Here is a 23647-nt window from a genome sequence, read left to right as displayed (position 1 = left end):
TACACAAAAAATTGTGGTATATCCTTACAGTGGAGTATTATTCAGTCATAGAAAGGAATGAAGCGCTGATGCATGCTGCAAGGTGGATATAACCCCAAAACATTATGCTAGTGAAATAAGCCAGACACAAAAGAGCAGCTATTGAATTATTCCATTTATACAAAATGTCCAAATAAGCAAATCCATAGAGACAGAACAGGTTGGTTGTTGCTAGGGACTCTGGGGAGAACCGCTTACTGAGTACAGAGTTTTATTTTGGAGTGATGGAAATGTACTGAAATTAGATAGAGGTGGTGTTTGCACAACATCGTGAATGTACTAAATGTTCACTTCAAAATAGTTCATTATGTCAGGTGAATGTCACCTCAACAAATTTATTTAGAAATTCAAGCATTTCATTGTAAATTTGCCTTACAAAATGGTAAGAGATAAAATGCAGTTGCCAGCAGGGGTGTCTTTTGAAACAGGGTTTCCTGGAACTGGTCCCAGAGAATGGAACCGTCTTGTCTTCATTGGTTAGCTTCGTCCATTTGTCTGCCAAGACTACGGTTTCCCAACAGGGCTCAGGCCATGGCATTTGAAGCCCACGTTCAAGTGAGCGACCAGAGTGAGGGGAGAGGACTGCCCTGGGGGACAGGAGGAACCCTCCTGGAGAGAGACAGTGCATCCAGACTCATGACAGCCACTGGTTTTACTCTGCTCTCATACTGGAAGCTGCACCTGAACCCGAGCAAGATGGCTGAAAACTGCCAGGGGGTGAAAGGGATCCGGCTGGGAGAGGCAGACAGACAAACTGGCATGAACCGCTTCTCCCCAATCAAAGGACATGACCCACTGAATGTGTGCTGGCATTTTTTGACTACATAGTTTCTGACATACAGTGTCCAGTTGACCCTTGAACTACGCAGGTTTGAACTGTGAGGGTCCACTGACGTGGGGATTTTTCCCCATAAATACAGAACAGTACTGTGAATGTATTTTCTCTTCCTTATGATTTCCTCAATCACAGTTTCTTTTCTCCAGCTTAGTTTATTGTAAGGATACAGTATAAAATACCTATAAGATACAACATAAGGGTTAATCGACTATTTATGTTACTGATAAGACTGCCGGTGGGTAGTAGGTTATGAGTAGTTAAGTTTTGGGGGAGTCGGAAGTTCTATGCAGATCTTTGGTTGCGTGGAGGGTTGGCACCTCTAACTCCCACGTTGTTCAAGGGTCAACTGTATATAGTTCAGAGTCTGCATGGCTACCTCTGCAGGCAGGTGTCTCCCCGAGAGCAAGCTCCACACCATTGGCAATGGCGATGGCCAACAGCTCAGACATAGTCCTAGCAAGTTTGTGCCATTTGGTCCATAAAGAATAATTTATGTTTTGGAGGGGATTTTTTTCACTTTTCACATTTTATTGGTCTCAGGGGAGGGGGCCTCCTCCCTGTCACCAGAGGTGTTCACTCACAGTTTCTTCAGCCCCTGCAAGCTTGGACTCTGGGGGGTCTTCAGGCTGGCTGGGCACACAGGGCATGTTCCCATCATCTTGGGGGCACTGGGTATGTGTAGGGGCTGGCCTGGTTGATCGTGGTGGCTTATTTGGTAAAGGGGCTGGGGGGGCAGAATTATATCAAGACCCCCAGTGGTGAAGGACATGACCAGCACCGCCTCCTTGGCCCAGGCATTCTCGAGGAAGGCAGCATGTCTCCCTGCCATCTTGGTCTCGGCCGCAGCCAATAATTTATTGGCTTTATCAGTATTGAATCTTTTACTTCTACAATTCTGAAAATGCAGACTGAAGAGCAAGAAAATGGAGCAGGGATGAGCATGGGGTCTCCTTCCTCTTCCCCTTTTGCTTGGCCCTGCCCTGTGGTTCATGCTCCCTCCTCCTCTGAGCCCTTCCTCGAGTGGACTTCTGGTGCCCCTAAGTCATGAGTTACAATTCTGCCATCTTCAGCTCTAACTCACTTCTAAGCTGCCTCCCTGTCAGTCCGCCTGTCTGCTGGGCATGTTCTCTTCAGTGTCCTAAGGTCACTGTAAGTGCAGCCTGCTCCACATGGACTCATTGCACACTCCTGCAAACCCCACTTTCTCTTCTTGAGCCTGGTGAGTGGCACGGCACTGTCTCCCTGACAATGGGCCAGGAGCCTTCCTTCCCCACCTTCCCCAACATTCAGATCCTAATGTCATCCTCTCTGTGCTTCCATCCCAGTACCAGCTTCCCATCACCCTCCACCTCATCTCCCTGCCAGAGCTCCCATTGTACACAGGGAGTCTCTCATCTAGACTTGTGGAGCTTCTGAACTGGTCTGCTTGCTTATCTCCTTCACCTCTGGTACATTCTGCACACTAGGTTGAAGTGATTTCTAAAATGTAGAAGCAATCTTATTACCTCTCTGTTTAGATACGCTTCAATTGATTATAACTGCCTGCTTGATACAAGTCTCACCCCCTCAGAGTGGCATTCGAGACCCTCTGTGATCTGACCCCTGCATTCCCAGGCTCCAGGAACAAAGAAGTATGCAGTTTTTAGAGCATGCCAGGTTTGTGTGCAGTTTGTCTACCTTCACACATGCTGTTTCCTCTGCCTGGTGGGCTCCTAATCACCTTCCAGGCTCAGCTTGAGTATGAAGCCCTCCCACTCTTCTCCTTACCACCCTGCCCACCCCAAGAAGAATCCGTCCTCTCCTCTTTGGCCCCTCTGCCCTTCACAGACTTCCATGATGGCACCTGGGATCTCTGATTGCATATACTGCTGTGAGATTTGTCTCCCACTGAAATAGAGGGGGACAATCGTGTTTGTGTCACTCCCTCATTTCTTCAGAGCTGTGCCTGACACGGTAAGGGTCAAATAAATGAATGATGGGTGATTGATGTGGGGTTCTCATCATATTTTCTCCACTAATTAGCTATTTAATGACTTTGGGGGGAAATAACACGCTAAACTTCAGTTATTTCATTTGTAAAGTGGGGAAATTAAGATGGATATAGGTTATGAATTCTTTTGTGTAGACTGTTTCTCAGCCCATGTTCCCGTCACCCTAAGATGAATTTCTTTCACTCAGCTATGAAACACCGTGCCATTCTCAGAGAGGTGTTTTCTTACAGGTCTTACAAAGAGCAAAACATATGTGAGGCTTTGTAGAAACGATCACAGACCTATAGCCACAATCTTGGGTTCATGGTGATATTGGGTTGAATAGTGCCCCCCCATTTCTACCCACCTGGAACTTCACAATGTGATTTTATCTGGAAATAGGGTCTTCGCAAATGTAATTAGTTAAGAGGGTCCAGTACATGGTTGGTGCCCTTGTAAGAAAAGAAGGGGACACAGAAACGTGGAGAAGAGGGGGCTGTGTAGATAGGAGTGATGTGTCTACAGGCAAGGAATGCCAAGGATTGCTGGGAGCCCCCAGACCAGGAAAAGGAGAGGAAAGATCCTCTCCCTAATACCTTCAAAAAGAACATGGTCCTGCATGGTCTTAATGGTCTTAACTTCAAACTTCTAGCCTCCAGAACTATGAGAATAAATAATACCAGGTTTCAAGTCACCAAGTTTGTGGTAATTTGTTATGGTAGTCCTAGGAAGCCAGTACACAGGCCCAGCCACATCACCTCTCAACTGTCTTTTCTTCCTTGGTGCAGTGACCTATCCACTGAGTGACCTGCCCTGAGAAAAAATGAAAAGTATCTCTTTATACACTATAAGGTACCACACACAGGACATGAGTCTTTCTTCTTCACTGTATTCACCCTGGTCAACGGCATGGTCCAGTTTGCATAATGAACGTTTAATCCAGCAGGCAGAAAAAGAATTAACTTCATACTCTGTGAATGCTGATATAAAAACAGCAATCTTTTAAAAAAAGATTTTTTAATGCTTATTCCTGCGGAATAAAATTTTTGGACTCTTATCTGCAAAGCTAAAGAAATAATTAGAGGATGTCTGGGGGTGGCCATATAGGTGAGAGAGTGGGAAGTGTTAAGGGTCCCACAGAAGATGGACCTGGATTCTCTTTCTCTGTTTATTCTGCATTAACTTGTCCAATGCCCTTAAATATAACAGCTGGTCTGCCAACCTTCTCTAATTTTCTTGACCTTAATTGGGGCCAGAAAAGGAGGGTGGTCACCTGGTGACTGGTGACCAGCAGGCTCCAGCTTCGATCAGACCCAGAGCGCTCTCTTAAGAATCCCCTTGTCCCTCAGGTCCATTACAATCCTTGCCACATGAAAAGCTCCTTATCCCTGTGCTGGTTTTGAGCTGTTATCACATCGGGCAGATGCTATCAGGCAATAAAGATGTAAATTGAATAACGGAGGCCCAGATTGTAAAATGCGTCAAGCTCAACTATTACTGTGTTTACATTGTAACGTGGTTCAAACCAGAGTGGGGATGGCCATGGCCTTGTCCTAACCGAGGGGACCATGTTCCCACCGCAGCCTGGTGTGACAGCATCTGATTCTCTGCTCAGGGGTCAGGATATTCAGCTCTACCCTGGCATGACTGTGAGAAAAAAAGCAAAATTCCTCTTGGGAGGCTAAAGTACCACTTTTTGCTTCTACATGTACAGAAAGTCTGTGCCTTTGCTACTACAGTGGTTATGACTTTTCTGGTGAAATATCCCTCCCCCTTGTTTTGAAGCTCCATTATTCGGGGGCACTCCAACATGTTGACTCGATGCATAAAATCTTTGTGGCAATTCAAAACCAATGTATCTTAAATAAATGATTGCTATGAGTGCTAGGAGAACCTCTCCACAGTTTTTATGCCCAAAGCAGTGCCACTTTGAGGCCCTAGCATCTAACAGGATTTTAGGGTGAAAAGAGCAACATCCTTACATTTCTACTCATAGCCCCCTTAACCTGTGGGGATTGGACCAAAGAGCAAAGCTGCATGATAGGTACCCTGTGGTATTGGAAATAGTGACTCAAGACCAAGGTATGGTTAGTAACTCAGGGCTGTGTGTCAGGCTCTGTCTGCAGTGCGCTCTTTCCTGGGGACATGTGGGATCTGGCAGGTGTAGCCCACCAGTCTGTGCCCAGAACTATTAAACCCCTAGAAGTGAACATGGCTTCATAAGGTGGAATCCTCGCTATAATTAATGCTTCATATTTGGTTTTCCAAATAGAATTTCTTAAATTACTGCCTTTGTGTCAAGATTTGAAAGTATTTTCAAGCTTTAATCATGAATGGATATTGAATTTTGTCAAATGCTTTTTCTGCATCTGTTAAGATGATCATATGATTTTTATCCTTCATGTTGGTAATGTGGTGTATCACACTGATTTACAAATATTGAACCATCCTTGCATGCCTGAAATAAATCCCACTTGATCTTGGTGAATGATCTTTTTTTTTTTTAAGATTTTATTTATTTATTTGACAGAGAGAGACACAGCGAGAGAGGGAACACAAGCAGGGGGAGTGGGAGAGGGAGAAGCAGGCTTCCTGCAGAGCAGGGAGCCCGATGCGGGGCTCGATCCCAGGACCCTGGGATCATGATCTGAGCCGAAAGCAGATGCTTAACGACTGAGCCACCCAGTCGCCCCTTGGTGAATGATCTTTTTAATGTATTTTTGAATTCGGTTTGCTAATATTTTGTTGAGGATTTTTGCATCTATGTTCATCAGAGATATTGGCTTGTAATTCTCTCTCTCTCTCTGGTTTTTTTTTTTTTTTTTTTGTAGTCTTTGGTTTTGGTATCAGGTTAATGCTGCCCTCATAGAATGAATTTGGAAGTTTTCCTTCCTCTTCTGTTTTTTCAAATACTTTGAGAAGAACAGGTCTTAACTCTTCTTTGAACGTTTGGTAGAATTCACCTGTGAGGCCATCGGGTCCTGGACTTTTGTTTGTTGGGAGTTTTGATTACCAATTCAATTTCATTACTAGTAATTATAATTACTAGTAATCAGTCTGTTCAGATTTTCTGTTTCTTCCTGATTCAGTCCTGGAAGATTGTATGTTTCTAGGAATTTATCCATTTCTTCTAGGTTTTTGGTGTATAATTTTGTGTAAAAATTAGACACAAAAAATCATAATCCTCTGTATTTCCGTGATGCCAGCTGTAACTTCTCTTTCTGATTTTATGTATTTGAGTCCTCTCTTTTCTTCTTGTTGGATCTGGCTAAAGGTTTATCAATTGTGGTTATCTTTTCAAAGAACCAGCTCTTAGTTTTGTTGATCTTTTCTATTGGTTTTTGTTTGTTTGTTTTAGTCTCTTTCATTTATTTCTGCTCTGATCTCCATTTCCTTTCTTCTGCTAATGTGAACTTTGGGGTTTTTTTTCTAGTTTTCTGTAGTTCCTTAAGGTATAAGTTAGATTGTTTATTTCAGATTTTTCTTGTTTTTCTATAAACTTCCTCTTAGGACTGCTTTTCTGCATCCCAAAGTTTTTGGAATATTGTGTTCTCATTTTCACTTATCTCAAGGTATTTTTTTTTATTTCCTCCTTGATTTCTTCATTGACCCATTGCTTGTTTCCTAGCGTGTTGTTTAGCCTCCATGTGTCCGTGTTTTTCCAGTTTTTTTTTTTCTTGTAATGAAACTTGTCATTTCAGTTTCTTAGCATGGTGGCGAGAAAAGATGCTTGAAATGATTTCAACCTTCTTAAATTCTTTTTGAGACTTGTTTTGTTGCCTAACGTGATCTAACCTGGAGAATGTTCCATGTGCACTTGAAGAGAATGTATATTCTGCTTTTTGGGGATGGAATGTTCTGTATATATCTGTTAAGTTCATATGGTCTAATGTGTCATTCAAAGCCACTGGTTTCTGTATTGATTTTCTGTGTGGACGATCTATCCATTGATGTAAGTGGGTGTTAAAACCCCCTACCATCATTGTATTACTGTCAGTTTCTCCCTTTATGTCTGTTAGTATTTGCTTTACGTATTTAGGTGCTTCCATGTTGGGTGTGTAGACATTTACAATTGTTATATCCTCTTGTTGGGTTGATACCTTTATCATTACCTAATGCCCTTCTTTGTGTCTTGTTACAGTCTTTGTTTTGAAGTCCATTTTGTGTGATATAAGTATTGCTACTCCAGCCTTTTTTTTTCATTTCCAGTGCATGAAATATCTTTTTATATTTCCTCACTTTCAGGCTGCATGTGTCTTTAGGTATGAAGTGAGTCTCTTGTAGGTAGCATATAGATGAGACTTGGGGTTTTTTTATCCATTCATTCACTCTGTGTCTTTTAATTGGAGCATTTAGTCTATTTACATTTAAAGTAATTATTGATTCTTATGTTCTTATTGCCATTTTGTTCCTTGTTTTCTGGTTGTTTTTGTAGTTCTTCTCTGTTCCTCTCTTCTTCTCTTGCTCTTTTCCCTAGTGATTTGATGACTTTCTTTAGTCTTACGCTCAGATTCCTTTCTCTTCATATTTTGTGTATCTATTATAGGTTTTTGGTTTGTAGTTACCATGAGGTTCATATGTTCACCCTATGGAGATATAGCAGTCTGTTTTAAGTTGATGATTGCTTAAGTTCAAACACATTCTAAAAGCACTACGTGTTTACTCCCCACTCCATGTTTTATATATTTGATAACATATTTTACATCTTTTTATTTTTCATTTTTTCCTTCATAATTTTTTTACTTCTAGTTATAGCCTTTTCTTTTCTGCTTAAGGAAATCTTTTTTAACATTTCTTATAAGGCCAGTTTAGTGGTGATGAACTCTTTAACTTTTGTTTGTCTGGGAAACTCTCTCTCCTTCAGTTCTGAATAATAATCAGAATAATCAGGTAGAGTATTTTTGGTTGCAGGTTTTTTTCCCTTCAGCACTTTGAGGATATGGTGCCATTCTCTCTGGCCTGCAAAGTTTCTGCTGGAAAATCACCTGATAGAGCCTTGTGAGGTTTCCTTCGTACATACTGTTTTCTTTTCTCATGCTGCCATTTAGGCTGAAGGAGGGCAAGAAAAATGCCACCTTCCAGCATGTCCATTCCCAGAGAAAATTCCTACAGATTCCTGTCCCATTGGCACATGCCCTAAAATTAATAAACAAGTCTCCTTCACATATAACCTAGGCACTTTTCAAAGTCCTGGTTCTCAGAGTGAGAGAGATTTAACGGCAGAGTCTTGGTTTCCTGTAGCACTCCAGCTCCCTCAGCTGAATTGTAAGGCCAGATGTATTGGGGGCTTGTCTTCTTGGAGGTGCAGATTCCCAGGGCAGGGAATGCCCAATGTGGGGCTTGAACTCCTCGCTCCTCAGGGAGGACCTCTGCGCCTGTGATATTCCTCCTGCTTGTGGGTTACCAGGCCTGGGGTGTGGTTCTTGATCAGACCCCATCCCTGCCCCTCCTGCCCTTCTCAATACGACTTTTTCTTTATGTCTTTAGCTGTGGAAGATCTGTTCTATCAGTCTTCAGGTCATCCTCAGAGAGAGTTGCTCTATATGTAGTTGCAGCCTTGATGTGTCCACGGGAGGAGGTAACCTCATGATCTTCCTGCTCCGCCATCTTCCCCTCACGATGGGCCATAGTTACGTTATTATGAGAAAAGGAGAGAATGGGTTCAGCCCCACATACACCTATCACACCATGACCATTACTTATTTACCTTCTCCCCCTCAGACACTGAGCTCTGTGAGGGCAGGCAAGTCTCATTCCTCCTCATGGCTTCAGAATCTCTCATAGAAACCAACATAGACCTTCAGGCCAGGTCAGGTTCTTTGGTTAGAGACCCACTAAGAATTGCGTGCCTCCATCATTCATCAGCACGATTGCTTGAACAATATGCGGCACCCCCCACCAGACTGTAAGCTCTGTGAGAATAGAGACCGTGATTTTGGTTCCTCAAGGCCCAGCACCACACCATCAGCAAATATGAAAGGACTTGAGGGCATTACACTTCACAACTGGAAGCTGAATTAGCTCCATTTAAGAACTGAAATAACAGCAGTCGTGGAGAATTAACGCCATTGCTATGAAGCCCCAGTTAGTTCTTTCATGCCTATGTGAGTCACATCTATATGAACATGGACAGTGGGCCTGTGCTGGGTTGGTCCTGGGGACACAGACATTAGTAAAACCAGCTTCTACCCTTGAGAGCCTCCCAGCCAGCTGGTGGTCCCATGGTGGATCTTTCTAGGCCTTCACAACAGGACCACAGCATTTTGTGTGCAGAGGAGTATGTTTTTTTCTGTTTGGTGGCTTTTGAAAACATCATGGCAGCATATTGGGTGCTATTAAAAAGCAGTGTTTTTTAGCAACAGATCAAGGAGGCCAATCAGAAGCTAAGCTTCTGTCAGCGCCAACAATTTGTCTCACTTTGAGAAACAGTAGTGGTCCTGGGAAGGTGTCTAAAGCTCTTCCTGGGGCCCAAGGCAGGTTGGTGGGTTGATTTCTGAAATATGCCCCAAGCATTGGATGGAAAATGCTATGCAGATGCCAAGTGGACGAGGAGAAATTGAGTCTTTTCCTAATGTATGGTCTCTCCAAGAACTACCAGAAGCAACTAAATCACGTGCAAAAGCTGGGTGGGAGTGTGAATAACACGAGGGTCGGGAGAACAGCGACTCTACCATCCCCCACCTACTGACTCCTGTGTCTTCAATAAAGCCTCTTCACCTTGGGCTCAGAGTCTCCAATAAAGCGGCACTGGGCCCCCCTGCTCCAGCATGGAACCCCTCCAACTCTAATTTACAGATGAATCACTCAGGTTAAAATGCAGATTAAGTTCCAAAGGTCTGGGTGGGACCGGATTATGTATCTGTAACAACCTCCCAGGCTGTAGAGGCAGGTGCATCCCAGGCCCACCTGGATCTGTTGAATGAGAGCCTGAGATCCGTGTGAATCACATGCACATCTGAGTTTGACAAGCACCAGCGTAGACACAGACTAGAGCTGTGTCTTTTCAGATGTGGCTTGCACACTGACTTCCGTGGTCTGGGGTGTGACCCGCGCGTCTCATCTTTAAATGCCCCAGGTGATTCAGACGCACAGCAGAGTCTCAGAACCGACAGACTTGGGCAGTCGTTTGAGAACTTGAGGTGTCAGAGTCCCTGGAGAGCCCAGAAAGAGCACAGAGGCCCAGGGTCATTGAAGTGGGATAGAGCCAGGCCTCGGTGGTACTGAGCTCCCAGGTGATTCTGATAGCAGCCAGTTTAGGGACCGCTGGTAGAGGGAGACCTGCCCACGATGGGTCTGGGCAGGGGCCTGGAGAATGGTGCACAGGTGCCCTGCTGTCCTCCATCCCATCAGCCCTCTGGGCAGCCAGAGCTGCTGTAGCCACTTGTCTCCGTGGGTCTGTTCACCCCAGTGTGTGATGAAAACGTATGAGATGCATCATTCCATGAAAAAAACAAAACCTGGGGTGTTCCCGAATCAATCATCTGAGGAGTGGCGGGTTGAGTAAACAGGTTTCTTCACCGAAGGACTCGTCACAAGTCTTCACTGTGCTAGTGTGCAGTGTGGTCCTCCAAAGGAAGGAGCAAAAGAATGACCAACTTCTAGGACCAGGCAACCTTTTCATGGAGCCAGGCAAGAGCATTTGCTGCATGAAGCCTCAGACCTCTAAGAGAGGATGTGTCCAGGGACAAAATACCTAATCTACTTCATAAAGCAAATATCGACATCCTCTGTGTATTGTTCTGGTTCTCGCCTGGCTTTTCTCATCCTGTTTGTAGCATTTCTTATAGGACATTTGCGGGGAACTGTGATGTGACACCCACTCAGAGGAACGTCTGTCTGCCTCCCTTTTAAGGATGAAGACACTGAGAGTAGAGAGCATTCCCCTGGGCACATCTGACTTTAGAACAAAGATTAGAGGGGCGCCTGGGAGACTCAGTCAGTGAATCGTCTGCCTTCAGCTTAGGTCATGACCTCAGGGTCCTGGGATCGAGCCCCACATCGGGCTCCCTGCTCAGCGGGGAGTCTGCTTCTCCCTCTCCCTCTGCTTGTGCTCTCCCTCTCGCTCGCTCACTCTCTCTCTCAAATAGATAAATAAGTAAAATCTTTAAAAAAGAAAGAAAAGAATAAAGATTAGATAACCGAAGGAAGCAGAAGTCAGGGTGCGGAGGGGGACTTGGGTTGGTCTGGAGGCTTGTTCCCCAGCCCCCCACCCATACCCCCTCCGCCAGGGGTCATGTCTGTCCAGAGGATGGGCAGGGAAGACTCCTGGAGCCCGGCTGTAAAGTCATCTGCCTAGGAGGCAGGGTTTAGGCTCTGCCCCTGCAGGACAGCAGGCCTCCTCTCGAGGACTTGTCTGTCTGTCTGTCTATCTCCCTTTGGAAGATGGTGAGGTTGAGGGAAACTCACAGTGGGGAAGTGCTATATCCTCCGCAATGGGCTGGGGAAAATGCACTGAGCACGACTGCTCGCATCCTTCCCCGAAGTCCAGCCCATTCCTGGCCTGCATTTATTTTTGCTGCAAGGTCCCTGGGATCCCCGGGACATGGATGCTATAGGGTGGGGTGTTCACGACACCCCTGGGGGACGCGCCCATTGTCCCAGAGTCAGCCTCTCCAGAGGAGGGAAGCAACAAGCTATTTGTCTGCGGAGAGTTCCTGACTTTAAAGAAGTCTTTAAAGCCACCCGATCGAGTCATCTCTTCTGTGCTAAATGTCCTTCAGTTGGAATCAGCTTATTTCTAATAGGCGTAGGAATAACCGTGGTCATCTCTGGGAAAAGGCATTATCCTCGGTTTTCATTTTCTTTGCTGTCATTTTCTCTCTATTCCCATTTTTCTACAATTGGCCTAGCTTTGTATAATAAGAAAAGACCTCTAAACTGTTTCTGTTTGGCAGAAGTTGGCTGGAAGTGGGATGGCGCGGGGGGCTGGGGGCGGCGTCCAGGCATCCAGGCCGGGAAGGGAGAGGCAGGGCAGCCTGTGGCCTCGAGATGCTCCTACTCTGCGATGTCAGACTGGGGCTCCTCTTTCTGCCTGGAGCTCCCCATCTCCCGTGTGGTCTGCCACGAGACTCCGTGGGCTCACCGAGGTGGCCGCGGAGCAGGATGAGAGGCCTCTGGGAGGTGGGCGGTTCAGGGGACACCCAGCTTCTGTTGCACCTGCCGACCCAACTCTGGTTGTGTTTTCAGGTGAGCCTCAAAGCAGGAGCCCCGAATCAGCCTCTCATCTGACAACTGTCAGCTGCTACCGCTTGGCCACCAGCCTGTCACTGTGCCGCCTCTCAACAGGTGAGGAAGTGATGTGTCCTGTCCGAAGGTGGGTTCTCCACGGAGAGCAGCTCTTTGCCAGCAGTGCGCGTGTGGGCCCGCGGGGAGGCTGGGCTGTCAGGGTCCTTGCTGTGGGGCCGGGTGCTCACACTATCACTTTCTTCTAGCAGTTGTCCCCATCCTGTCCCCCTCTGCTCCTTCCACAGTGGATGCAGGGCCCTTATGAAGGCTGTCTTACAAATTGCCCACCACCTCACATCATCCCCCGTGTGAGTGGATGTTCCCCACCCCCCATTGGGGGACACGGGGGAGGGGAATCGAGCCATCTCTATGGGCTGCTGGGCCTTGAGTGGGAAACCAAGCTGTGTGAGCCTTACACTGCCCACCCCCTCCCACCTGACTCTGAGTTATGCACTGCAGGACGCAGCCCGAAAGACTCTCCCTGTAAAACCTGTCTGTGGGTGAGGGGGTTCCTGTGTACCCAGGAAGAAAGGACTGCCTGACCAGGGCAGTGACAGAGCCCGTGCCCCAAACAGTTGGCTCATTTTCCCATCTGCCTCGTCTTCTTAAAAGCCGAGAGTCGAGTTAGTGGTCCTCCAACAGCCAGCGTGCACCATTAGCTTTGTTCCGTATCCACTTTGTCTCCACTCCCATTTTTCTTTTTGGGTCGAGGTGGGGTGCGCATACACACTTAGGCATGTGGAGAGACATCCATCGGTTCACATGCAAGAACAGTGTCTGGATAGCCTTGAAAGGGCAGAGATGTTATTCAGATGGAACCTAAGAGCTACCTGGCCAGTGGGGGAGGGAGGGCCTCACGAACCTTCCTGTGGGTCGTCTTTAAGAGACTCAGTTGCTGTTAGCTCCAGTTGGCAAAAGCACCAGCTGGTCTCCTTGGGTTGTGTTGCCTCCCACAGGGGAAGCCCCCTACCATCTCAATCCCAAGTTAGGCAAAGTTCAAGTTCACTTGAGGGGTGAGTCTGTCCTGGGAGAGCAGGATAGACCAGGTGGCAGGGGGGGGACCCTAATTCTGTCCCAAATGCCTTACGAGGTCCAGGAGGGGCAACAGGCTGGGAGCCACACTAGGGAAAAGCTTCCTTCCACTTCCATGAAGGAGCTCAACAAAATCAAGTTATTTAACCTCCCTGAATATGTTTCCTCATGTGAAAAGTAGGGGGATTGGACCTGGACCTCTAAGTTCCCTTTCAATATTAACATTCAGTGATTCATTCAGAGCCTCACTACTCAATGTGTGGTCCGCAGACCAGCAGCAACTGGGAGCTGGGTAGAAATGCACACTCTTGGACCAAACCCCAAACTACTCCATCAAAATCTGTTTTGTCAAGATCCCCAGGGATTCATACCCCCATTAAATGTTTTAAAGGACTGATTTAGGTCCTGAAGATGCTTAGAACTCCTCTCAAGGTCATCTGGTGAACACAAAGGAACAATGGAGTACAAGTGATTTATAGCCAGCCGCGGTTCTCCACCTGTGGTCCATGCCAGAATCACCTCAGGAGGTTGTGAACTTCAGACATCCAGGTCTGGGGGCTCACAGTCTAGGTCCTGGGTACATGTGCGATGAGTAACCTTACCAGTCACTTGGAGGGAGAGCATGAACATATGGACATGAAACGGTACAGGTCACGGATGATAAGACGAGTAACATCCTGTAAGAGGGTCTGACAGGACCGAGGGGCAGCAGAGCAGACAGAAGAGGTGGAGTGGAGCAGGCTTGTCATCCTGTGTCCCAGGAAGAGTGCCCTCTGTCCTTATTTTTTGCATCTCCACCACGAGTTATGTAGGGGGTCCTTCTAAGGGCATCTGTAGTTATCCCTTCTTTCTTTCTTTTTTTTTTTTTTTAAAGATTTTATTTATTTGACAGAGAGAGACACAGTGAGAGAGGGAACACAAGCAGCGGGGAGTGGGAGAGGGAGAAGCAGACTCGCTGCTGAGCAGGGAGCCCGATGCAGGGCTCGATCCCAGGACCCCGGGACCATGACCTGAGCCAAAGGCAGATGCTTAACAACTGAACCACCCAGGCACCCTTATCCCTTCTTTCTTTTTTTTTTTTTTTTAAAGATTTTGTTTATTTATTTGAGAGAGAGAGAAATGAGAGAGAGCACATAGAGAGGGGGGAGGGTCAGAGGGAGAAGCAGACTCCCTGCCGAGCAGGGAGCCCGATGCGGGACTCGATCCAGGGACTCCAGGATCATGACCTGAGCTGAAGGCAGTTGCTTAACCAACTGAGCCACCCAGGCGCCCACCCTTATCCCTTCTTTCTTAAGTAAGAGTGGAAACTAGGGGGAGCGTAGCTTTTCTGTTGTATTGTTGTCTATGTGTTTGAAGGTGATGAAAAAGACATAAATATATTTGTATATGCTGAGGAGAGGGCACCCAGGGACACCAACATTACAGGAGAAAGAGAGCTGAGTGATAGGGCAGAGCCTGAGGGGGGACAGACCCACCACACGTGAAGTATCAGCCTTGGATGAAGAGGTGCTTCCAGCCATAAGTGCCAGAGGCCCTAACAGATGTGGCCCAAACCATGAAGAATAGGTTCTCTCAGTGTCGAGGATCAGAGGTGGACTGTCCAGGGTACATCCGGCTTGGGGCTCTGGGTGGGTTGCCCCATGCATCTCCTGACTTTGCCCTGGGTCAGTCCCCAGTGGCCAGTATGGCAAGACCCAGTCAGTGAAGCCAAAGATGGGGTTTCTCCTCTTGTGCCCTGACAAGGAAGGAAAACAAGGGGGTGACTGGGGCTGGGGGTGGGATGGCGGGCAGCCTTGAGGACCTACAAAGGCTGCCTGTGCATCATGGCACCAGTGGCAGGAAAGAGAAAGGAAAGACACAGGTCTTGGGAGGGAGTGACCATGGGGTTGTCTGCTAGGCGACTGTGACACTAGGTGACACTAGGGATGTGGCACTTTGCGGCTGAGGAGGAGTAAGGGGGTGAGTGAGGAAGGCTCAGAGGTGACACTGGAGATGTGGACAGTGGTCCCCATCTGGAGGAGACACAGAGAGGACGAGGCAGGGGTAAGAGTCCATGCATCTCAGGGGCTGGAGCCCCCAACCTGCCAGCTTATTCTATCTCTGGGACACAAGAAGCCAAACACGGCTCAGTGGGATCTTTTCCAAATATTAAGCCATCAGCCAGAGTTCTGTGCTGCAGAGTGGAGTATGTTGAAAATATGTGCCTCTCTATAAACAGCGGAAGAATGAGAAACTAGTTGAGTGGGATCGAGGTGCTCTCAGTGCAGCCGGTCAGGGGCTGGAGGGAGGGAGAAGGCCGCTCCCGGTCTGCCAAGGCTCTTCCGCTGGTAACACTTCCTGTGCAGATGCGCCTACTCCCTCTTACCCCCTCCTCACCCCCACGCCCACACATTCACGGTGCAGAGCCCCGCCCCCAGGCCCTTCCCCTGTGTCTTCCTTCTTCACTCCTGCTGACGTTGGCCTCAGCTACCTTCTCCTCAGCCATCCCTGTGCCCCTCCTTCAGTGACCTCCCCAACTCCTAAAAGCCCAAAGTCAGTGATGAGGAAAGAGGATAAGCTCAGGAATGGGAAGGGAGGATCAGGATCTGAGGGAAATGATTTTTGGGTCCTTTTTGACTTGCATCAGCCTGGGGAGGGTTGGAAACCCTGTGTGTGTCTGTGTGTGTCTCCTCCTTCCTTTTGTGGGGATACACAGGCACGTGGATACACATAAACACACACATCCATAGGGGAACAGCCACTCATGCACGGACGGGCACAGGGCAGGCACCTCAGGCATGTGGACACACACGGGGACACACACAGACCTGAACACACGTGCAGAAATGCAAGCATATCTCTACGTGGCCGGGTGTAGGTGTCTGTTCCCCTGGGGTTTCTAAACCTCCACTATTCCTGATTCTCCTTCTCTTCTGGTTGAGTAGAAGTTCCCAACCAAGACAGGAACACACACCTGTCAAACTGTGTTTTAGGCAGCTGATCTGTATCTTACGAGAGACTTTTATTTTTTGAAAAGTTGCCTGTGGACAAATGAAGCTGCTGCCACACCTCACCTGGACCACAGAGTTAGCGTGTGTGTGAAAAACTCACAGAGAGTGGCCTGTGTGCCAACATCTGGCCAAGCCTCCTCATTCCTCCCTGTGTGCCCTTGGAAGCCATCGCTCCCTTTGTGGCCCACCTTCAGCTCTCAGGCTGAATGATTAGGCCCCTTCCAAGTAGTTTGTCATTAGCTGGGGCAACTGAAACCTACAGCATCTATGTGGAAATCTATGCTTGCTTGTGGAAGAGTTAGCATTATAGTGGTTTCTTCCTAGTCCTGTGGCAGCATTCCATGTCAGATCAGGGAGAATTTCTTCCTTCTTCTAGGAAAAAAAATCAATGCTTGGGATAGGGTGTGTATGTGTGTGTGTGTTATTGTTTAAAAACCAACTGCCAGGGCGCCTGGGTGGCTCAGTCGTTAAGCATCTACCTTCAGCTCAGGTCATTGTCCCAGGGTCCTGGGATCGAGCCCTGCCTCGGCCTCCCTGCTCAGTGGGAAGCCTGCTTCTCCCTCTCCCACTCCCCCTGCTTGTGTTCCCTCTCTCGCTGTGCCTCTCTCTGTCAAATAAATAAAATCTTTAAATAAAATAAAAATAAAAATAAAAACAGACTGCCAGCATAGAGTCTGTAAGATTTTTGGAACGAAAGCAAATTAAAATTAATAATAAAACAGTTGTTTCCAGGGGAGACGTGTACTTAGAGCAGTAGATTGCCGGAGGGCCACATGAAAACATTGAAAGGACCCTTCACTAGGCTTCAAAGCTTTGAGTTTGAGTTCTGGATCCACAAAGTTTGGCTGTGAGACCTTTAGCTGTTGGCTTAATTTCTGAGTTTTATACTTTCTTTACTTACTAAACAGAACTTAATATGTTTTGCCAACCTTCAGGGCTGCTAGAAGAATGAATGAACAAATGTGTAGGAAAATGATTTATTACTAACAAAGTGCTACACAAAAGTCAAGGCATTACTGTGGTCATGGGGCTAGTAAAGTAATGCTGGCTGGGACGATCTGGTCTACCCATGGCTGAGAAGGTCTTGCCAAACAAAAGCAGAAGGTCTCGCTCCCATCACTCTAGTGAAGCATTTCCTTCTCTTGTCCCAGGAGGGTTTACTCACAAACGCTCCCTGGCTCGGACAGAGAAGCTGTAGGTGGCAGGAGAGGGGAGAACGGTGAGGAGGGTAAGCCTTTTCCAACCTTCAACTTCACTTGTTTCAGGGACAGCAGAATGAAAGAAGTCATGTCCAACAACAGCACCACTAGCATCTCGCAAGCCAGGAAGGCTGTAGAGCAGCTGAAGATGGAAGCCTGTATGGACAGGGTCAAGGTAAGCACACACCAGCCAAAACCCAGCTCCAAGCATTCCCCCTATTTCCTTGTGAGAGTTAACACGTCACCCAGCGGAGCTGCCAGCCAACCTTGGCAGCTGTAACATTTACAAATGAGAGTTTGCCTCCGAGTTCCAAGTGTGCTCAAGGATTCAAATGATGCAAAATACACAGTGTGCATGAATTCCGTAAGGAGCTGCCAAAAATAGACTCATATTCATCTCAGCTCTATTTTGCTCTGTTGTCATGCCAATAAGGGAGAGGGTTTAACAGTGAGATCCATCATCGTTTTCCTGCCCGATGCAGTGACTTTGAGGTTAGACCACATTGGGTATTTTGACAGGGGTGCTGTTGGGAGGGAAGCATTGAACCATGCACCGTGTTTTCAAATGTTCCTTTGGGGAATGTGAAGAGAGGCACCAGTCACCTCCCACCATGTTCATTCCTCTGATGAGTGTAGCTCTCTTCACGCTGGGAGGGCTGAGGCAGGATGAAGCCACCTCGTCTCCAGATGCTCTCAGAAGCCAGCAGGGGGCCAGGCAAAGCATGGGGCTCTCCGATACCGTTTGGGTTCATCAGCTGTCATAGAGCTGGAACACTGTCAGGAGTCTGACACCAGGAAACTCAAGTCCAGTGGCCTTTGGGCACACAGAACCAGGGGTCTCACCCAGGCATCTGGGATTCAAAAAGGACGGATTGCAGGGGGTAATGGGTGAACCCTAAAGCCTTCTGCTGGCAGAGCGGACAGTCTCTCCCCGAGGTTCCCAGCACCGAGCCCTCCCCTCCTGCTGGAGTTACGGCCAGAGAGCAGCAGCTCCTGCCTCCATCGGGACAGTTGTGGGAACACTGGGGCTTTGGGGTTTGAGCTATCCAAGGAGGCAGTAAACGAGGACAGAAAGTGACATAATGATATATGAAGCAAGGAGGGAATACAGCATGATACAAATTGCCATAAGTGCACCAGTATTATTCAGGTGTCTCTATCTTGCAAGTACTGATACCAGCTACAAATTAGACATCACTCCTTGATCTCTAGGCTAGAGCAAAGAGCAAGGAACTAAACAATTCTAAAGGAGGGAGAGGGGCACCTGGGTGGCCAGTCAGTGAAGCATCTGTCTGCCTTCAGCTCAGGTCAGGATCCCGGAGTTCCAGGATTGAGCCCCTGTTCAGCAGGGAGTCTGCTTCTCCCCCTCTCTTGGCCCCTCCCCGCACTCGTGCATGTGTGCATGCTCTCTCTCTCTCTCTCTCTCTCAAATGAATAAATGAAATCTTTAAAAAAAAGATAAAGGAGGGAGATCCCCAACAGTATAGGCATGGATCTCAGAATGAGATCCAGAGGACAGACATTTGCTGAGAGGATGAGGATGGTGGGGAGACTCGCTCTTTTGATAAACACGCCTGTGGACCTGCTCTGTACTACGTGTGCTGCTGAGATGCAGACACGCGTGGGCTGCCCCATCGTCTTGCTCAGAGAAGGCTTAGTGGAGCTGGGAGCTGGTAGTGGTTCTGAGGTGGTATCGGAGGGTAGGGAAGGCTAGCGCGAGCCGAGCATGGCTCATCTGGAGCAGCTGGGCTGGACAGAAGAGCTGCGGGTTTGCCAGGAAGGCCACTTCGGGCAGCCTGGGGGTGCCGGGTACACAGGTGCAGAGCATCCGGATGACGAAGTGTGAAGCCAGGACCGTGAGACGCACTGACCTGCCGGCAAGAGTGAAGTTGTCAGAGGCCAGGAGGCAGCCAAAGCCGCAGAGACAGGCGTAGAGTGGAGCAGAGCCCAGGCAGACACACCAAGACATGGGTGCAGACTCAGAGAGTCTGTGTGGGAGACACTAGGGAGAAGGATTTAGAGCCCAACTCTCCAGCTCCGTGGCCAGAGACTGGAAAGACAGTGGGCACCGGCCTTGGCGGTGGGACAGACGCTGTGCCAGGAGTCTAACAAGGAAGATAAATTCTGTAATTTATTTAAATTATACCCACGACAGTCACCACCACCCTCACCCATGACAGTCACCACCACCCTCACCCACGACAGTCACCACCACCCCGCACCCGTGACAGTCACCACCACCCTCACCCACAACAGCCACCACCACCCTCACCCACGACATTCACCACCATCCTCACCCGCGACAGTCACCAACACCCCTCACCCGCGACAGTCACCACCACCCTTACCCGTGACAGTCACCACCACCCCTCACCCACGACAGTCACCACCACCCCTCACCCGTGACAACCACCACCACCCTCACCTGTGACAGTCACCAGATGTCCCCACAATGAAGGACTCTTCAAGAGTCACTAAAGTCCAATGCAATGTCTCTAGAAGAACAAGGTAAAATCATAAACCAACTCAAAGTCAAGTTTGTTAGATGGTATTCAGAAGGGTAGTTCGTCCTGTTCCTGCAGCGACTGGGTGATGGAAATGCGGCTCCTGGATCCCAGGAGAGGGCTTCCTGCAGGCATCTTCAGACTCTGTGGTGACTCCAGGGAGGAGGCCGCTGACGGCCACATCAGGTGTGGTTCAGGTGGGCAGAGTTTGGTCCTTGAAGAGATGACCCTGGTCCTGAGGAGAGAGGTGGCCCCAAGGGACCACATCCCCGCTGGAGCTGTGCAATCACATGTGGGGTTTTTCCCCCTTGCTCCCAAAACCTTGAACATTTCTTAATTTTTTTTTAAAAAATGTGCTAAGATACACATAACATGCAGTTTGCCATTGTAACCATTTTTAAGCGTACAGTAGCATGAGGTTCATTCACAGTATTGTGCAGTCATCGTCCCCACCACCCATCTCTGGAACTTGTCCTGATCGCCAACAGACATACAACCCCCCCCTTCCTAGCTCCCCCAGCTCCCTGGCAACCTCTAGTCTACTTTCTGTTGCTATGAATATGACTATTCTGGGAACCTCATTCCAACAAGAGGAATCGTGCAGTGTTTGTCCTTTCGCATATGACTTAGTTCACTTGGTGCACGTCTTCCCCGAGATTTGTCCACACCGTAGCGTATGTCAGCACTCCCTTCCTTTTTATGGTTGAAGAATATTCCATCAAATGTACCACCTCTTACCTACCCATTCACCTGGGGATAGTGTTCATCATCTTGGGCTGCTTCCGCCTCTGGGCTCTTGTGAACAGTCCTGCTATGAACATGGGTGTGCGAGTGTTTGGAGTCCCCAATTTCAGTTCTCTTGGGTATATACCCAGATGTGGGATTGGTGGATCATATGGCAATTTTATGCTCAACTTTTTGAGGAACCACCATGTTTCCATAGCAGCCATACCATTTTACATATCCCCCAACAAGACACAAAGGTTCCATTTTCCCCACATCCTCACCAATACTTATTTTTTTGTATAATAGCCATCCTCCCGGGTGCGAAGCTCACGTGTGCGTTTAAGCGCTCGACACCTCTTGCTTTGGGGCACAGCAGGGCTTTGGGGAAGAAAATCTATTTGATGCAGCTTTTGGCAAAATGAGGTGTGTATTGTTATCATTTAGCCAGACAATAAAAACAGAAGCTGGGGCACCTGGGTGGCTCAGTTGGTTAAGCAACTGCCTTCAGCTCAGGTCATGATCCTGGAGTCCCTGGATCGAGTCCCACATCGGGCTCCCTGCTTGGCAGGGAGTCTGCTTCTCCCTCTGACCCTAACCCTTCTCATGTGCTCTCTCTCATTCTCTCTCTCTCAAATAAATAAATAAAATCTTGAAAAAAAAAAAAAAAAAAAAAAAAAAACAGAAGCTGGAGAGAGAGAGAAACCATCAAGAACACTCCAAACTGACCTTAATAGGGACCTTGAGGAGGGAGGAAAGAGGAAGAGAGTCACCAGGGAGAAGTGGCCTTTCTAGAATGGGTGAGAGGTCACTGCAGGAGAGGAGGAGGGAAAAGAGGAGCCTGGAGGGTCAATGACAGAGGGCAGGCACATGGAAGGAGGTGAGGAGCAGTTCCTAGAATTCACTGAACTCAAACGAAAAGTGATGGGAATGAGGGGGAAAAGGACAGGCTGTTGCATGGGAAAGATGAGTGCGTCCTGCCTTTCCCTAGGCCCTGGAGAGACGGGGGAGCATGCTGTGGGGGAAACATCTGGAGGCTCTGTGGAAGAAATAAGTGCAAGTACGAGTCCCACAGAGCTGGCTCCCAGGTGGGAGCACGGCAGGTGGGGGCCGGAGGACGGCACTGGCAGGACAGGTGTCGGGCACGGAACCAGAAGGGACTGTGGTTGGCAAGGTACGTAGCCAGCTGCAGAGCCCACCTCTGGGCTTCACAGTTTACCATGACTAGAAGAGTGTCCAACGTGGAAAGAGGGAAGGGAAGGATGGAACTTGCAGTTCATGAGAATAAAAGGGATGACTCTTAAGGGGGAGAGAAGAGGAAAAAAAGGAACTGCATGAAGCAGTTGTTCAGGTTGCCAAGGTAGGAAAAAGGAATAGGGTCAACTCAGAGAGGTCTGGACAGTTCATGGAGGGAAGATGGAGCCAAAATGTCCACTATGGTCTTGAAGTCCTGTTTGTCCCCCCAGAACGTCATCTGCACACAACTACCAGCGCCGACATCGGCTTTGTCCCAGATTTTGCAGGGGACGTAGGAGGGAGGCTTTATACATAGCCCACGGCCAGGCCTCAGGCCCACACACAGTTGGGTTTCCGAGACCCCCTCCCCACCACCTCAGCATCCTCCCTACCTGCATTTAATGTTTGTTGGGTACCTCCCCCAGCTCACACCTGCTTCCCGACATCCATGGGATTCTTCTCTGTCCGGCCTCGAAGCTTCTCAGGATATTTCCCAGCCAAGATGGGGGCTCTCTTTGAGAACCTAGATCAGCTGCTAAGAAAAAAAAAAAAATGTAAATATTTGCCATGTATCATAAGAACAAAGAAGATTCCACATAGAACCCGTATGGCCTCCCAAAAAGCAAAAAGCTGGGAAAATAATACTCAGGATCCTAAAAAAGAAACAAAGAACACGTAGAGATGGCTATCATGGAAACTATTTTGGTGCACAGGAAAAGAATACCCAGAGCCTTATTCTTTTTCTCACCCATGAGAGGCTTAAGCTATATAAAATTCTACTGGGAAAGTACATAAATGACATTGATCACCGAACAGGGAAAATTTGTCAAACAGTTACGGCAGATATGAGCTGAGCAAAGCACAAGAGGTTTAAGTGGAGAAAATGGTCTGCGGAGCCGGCTTGTCCCCGCCCGCCTCCCCCCCCCTCCCCCCGCCCGCCCAGAGGAGAACAGCTGTGGAGAAGGTGTTGTCCCATGGCGAAGGTACAGATGTCCCGAGCGGGCCAGGTCGCAGGCTCCCAGGAAGGCTTATGGAACCTACCTCTCTATTGGGCACTGCTGAGTGTGCTTTGATTCTGCTGCCCCAGGGAAAGAGGAATTGTTGACATTGGGCCAGTCCCAGGGGCTGTGACTTGGTGGGCTCTGCAGGGGGACCACGCCTTTTAGCAAACCTAACTCTCAGCTGGGACCAGGAAACCGCTGACAGACTTGCCAAGCGACTATGCTCAGTCTCTCTCTCTCTCTCTCTCTCTCATTTGCTCTAAGGCCTGTGGCAGATGACTCAAACAGCTGTGGGATGTGCTAACAATCCCTAATAGGGCTGTCATTCGGCTGAGACTAATTTTGTCAACACGGGCTTGATATGCTGATTGCTGACAGATAGATCAACCCAGTTTTATATCAACTTGCATTCGATAGACTACTAAAAAATGAGGGCAGAAAGAACAATGTCAGTTGATGAATGCTCTAAAAGCTAAAGCCCAAGAGACAGCAGCAGAAGTAGACTAGTGTGGGAAGTTATTGACGTAGAAGAAAAGAAATCATATCATGACAAATAATGACAGTCGCTCGCAATCCTTCTCCATAACAGTTAAGAACAATTTGGAGAAAAGGGTTTTAAAAGGGACAGAATAGCCTTAGGAAAAAAAGGAATTACTCCCATTTACTCTTGGACATTGAGGTTTTGTGATTTGGTGTTTAAAAGAAAAGAGAATACATGATCAGGGCCACCTGGGTGGCTCAGTCGGTTGAGCTTCTGACTCCTGATTTTGGCTCCGGTTGTGGGATTGAGCCCTGCATCAGGCTCCGCGCTCAGCACGGAGTCTGCTTGTCCCTCTCCCTCTGTTCCTCCCCTCTCCTCAAATAAATAAATAAAATCTTTTAATAAATAA

At 48.0% G+C, this 23647-nt stretch overlaps 1 protein-coding gene and 1 pseudogene across 4 annotated transcripts in view; one reads left to right on the top strand and one right to left on the bottom strand.

The window, feature by feature from the left end:
- Nucleotides 1–23647, top strand: part of GNG4 (G protein subunit gamma 4) — a 67733-nt gene that overhangs the window by 24433 nt on the left and 19653 nt on the right. For all 4 annotated transcript variants that reach the window (XM_078077732.1, XM_078077731.1, XM_078077734.1 and 1 more), the window contains exons 2-3: nt 12034–12132; nt 17360–17468. In XM_078077732.1, the coding sequence (XP_077933858.1) occupies nt 17370–17468 (99 nt within the window). In that variant the 5' untranslated portion in view covers nt 12034–12132; nt 17360–17369. The remainder of the gene's footprint in view (nt 1–12033; nt 12133–17359; nt 17469–23647) is intronic.
- On the bottom strand, nt 1455–1706 carry LOC118539966 (NADH dehydrogenase [ubiquinone] 1 alpha subcomplex subunit 3 pseudogene; annotated as a pseudogene).

Source organism: Halichoerus grypus, chromosome 7 (genome assembly GCF_964656455.1).
Source record: "Halichoerus grypus chromosome 7, mHalGry1.hap1.1, whole genome shotgun sequence".
Lineage (NCBI taxonomy): Eukaryota > Metazoa > Chordata > Mammalia > Carnivora > Phocidae > Halichoerus > Halichoerus grypus.
The sequence above is the reverse complement of the archived record's forward strand: the minus strand, read 5'-3'. Positions and strand labels throughout refer to the sequence as shown.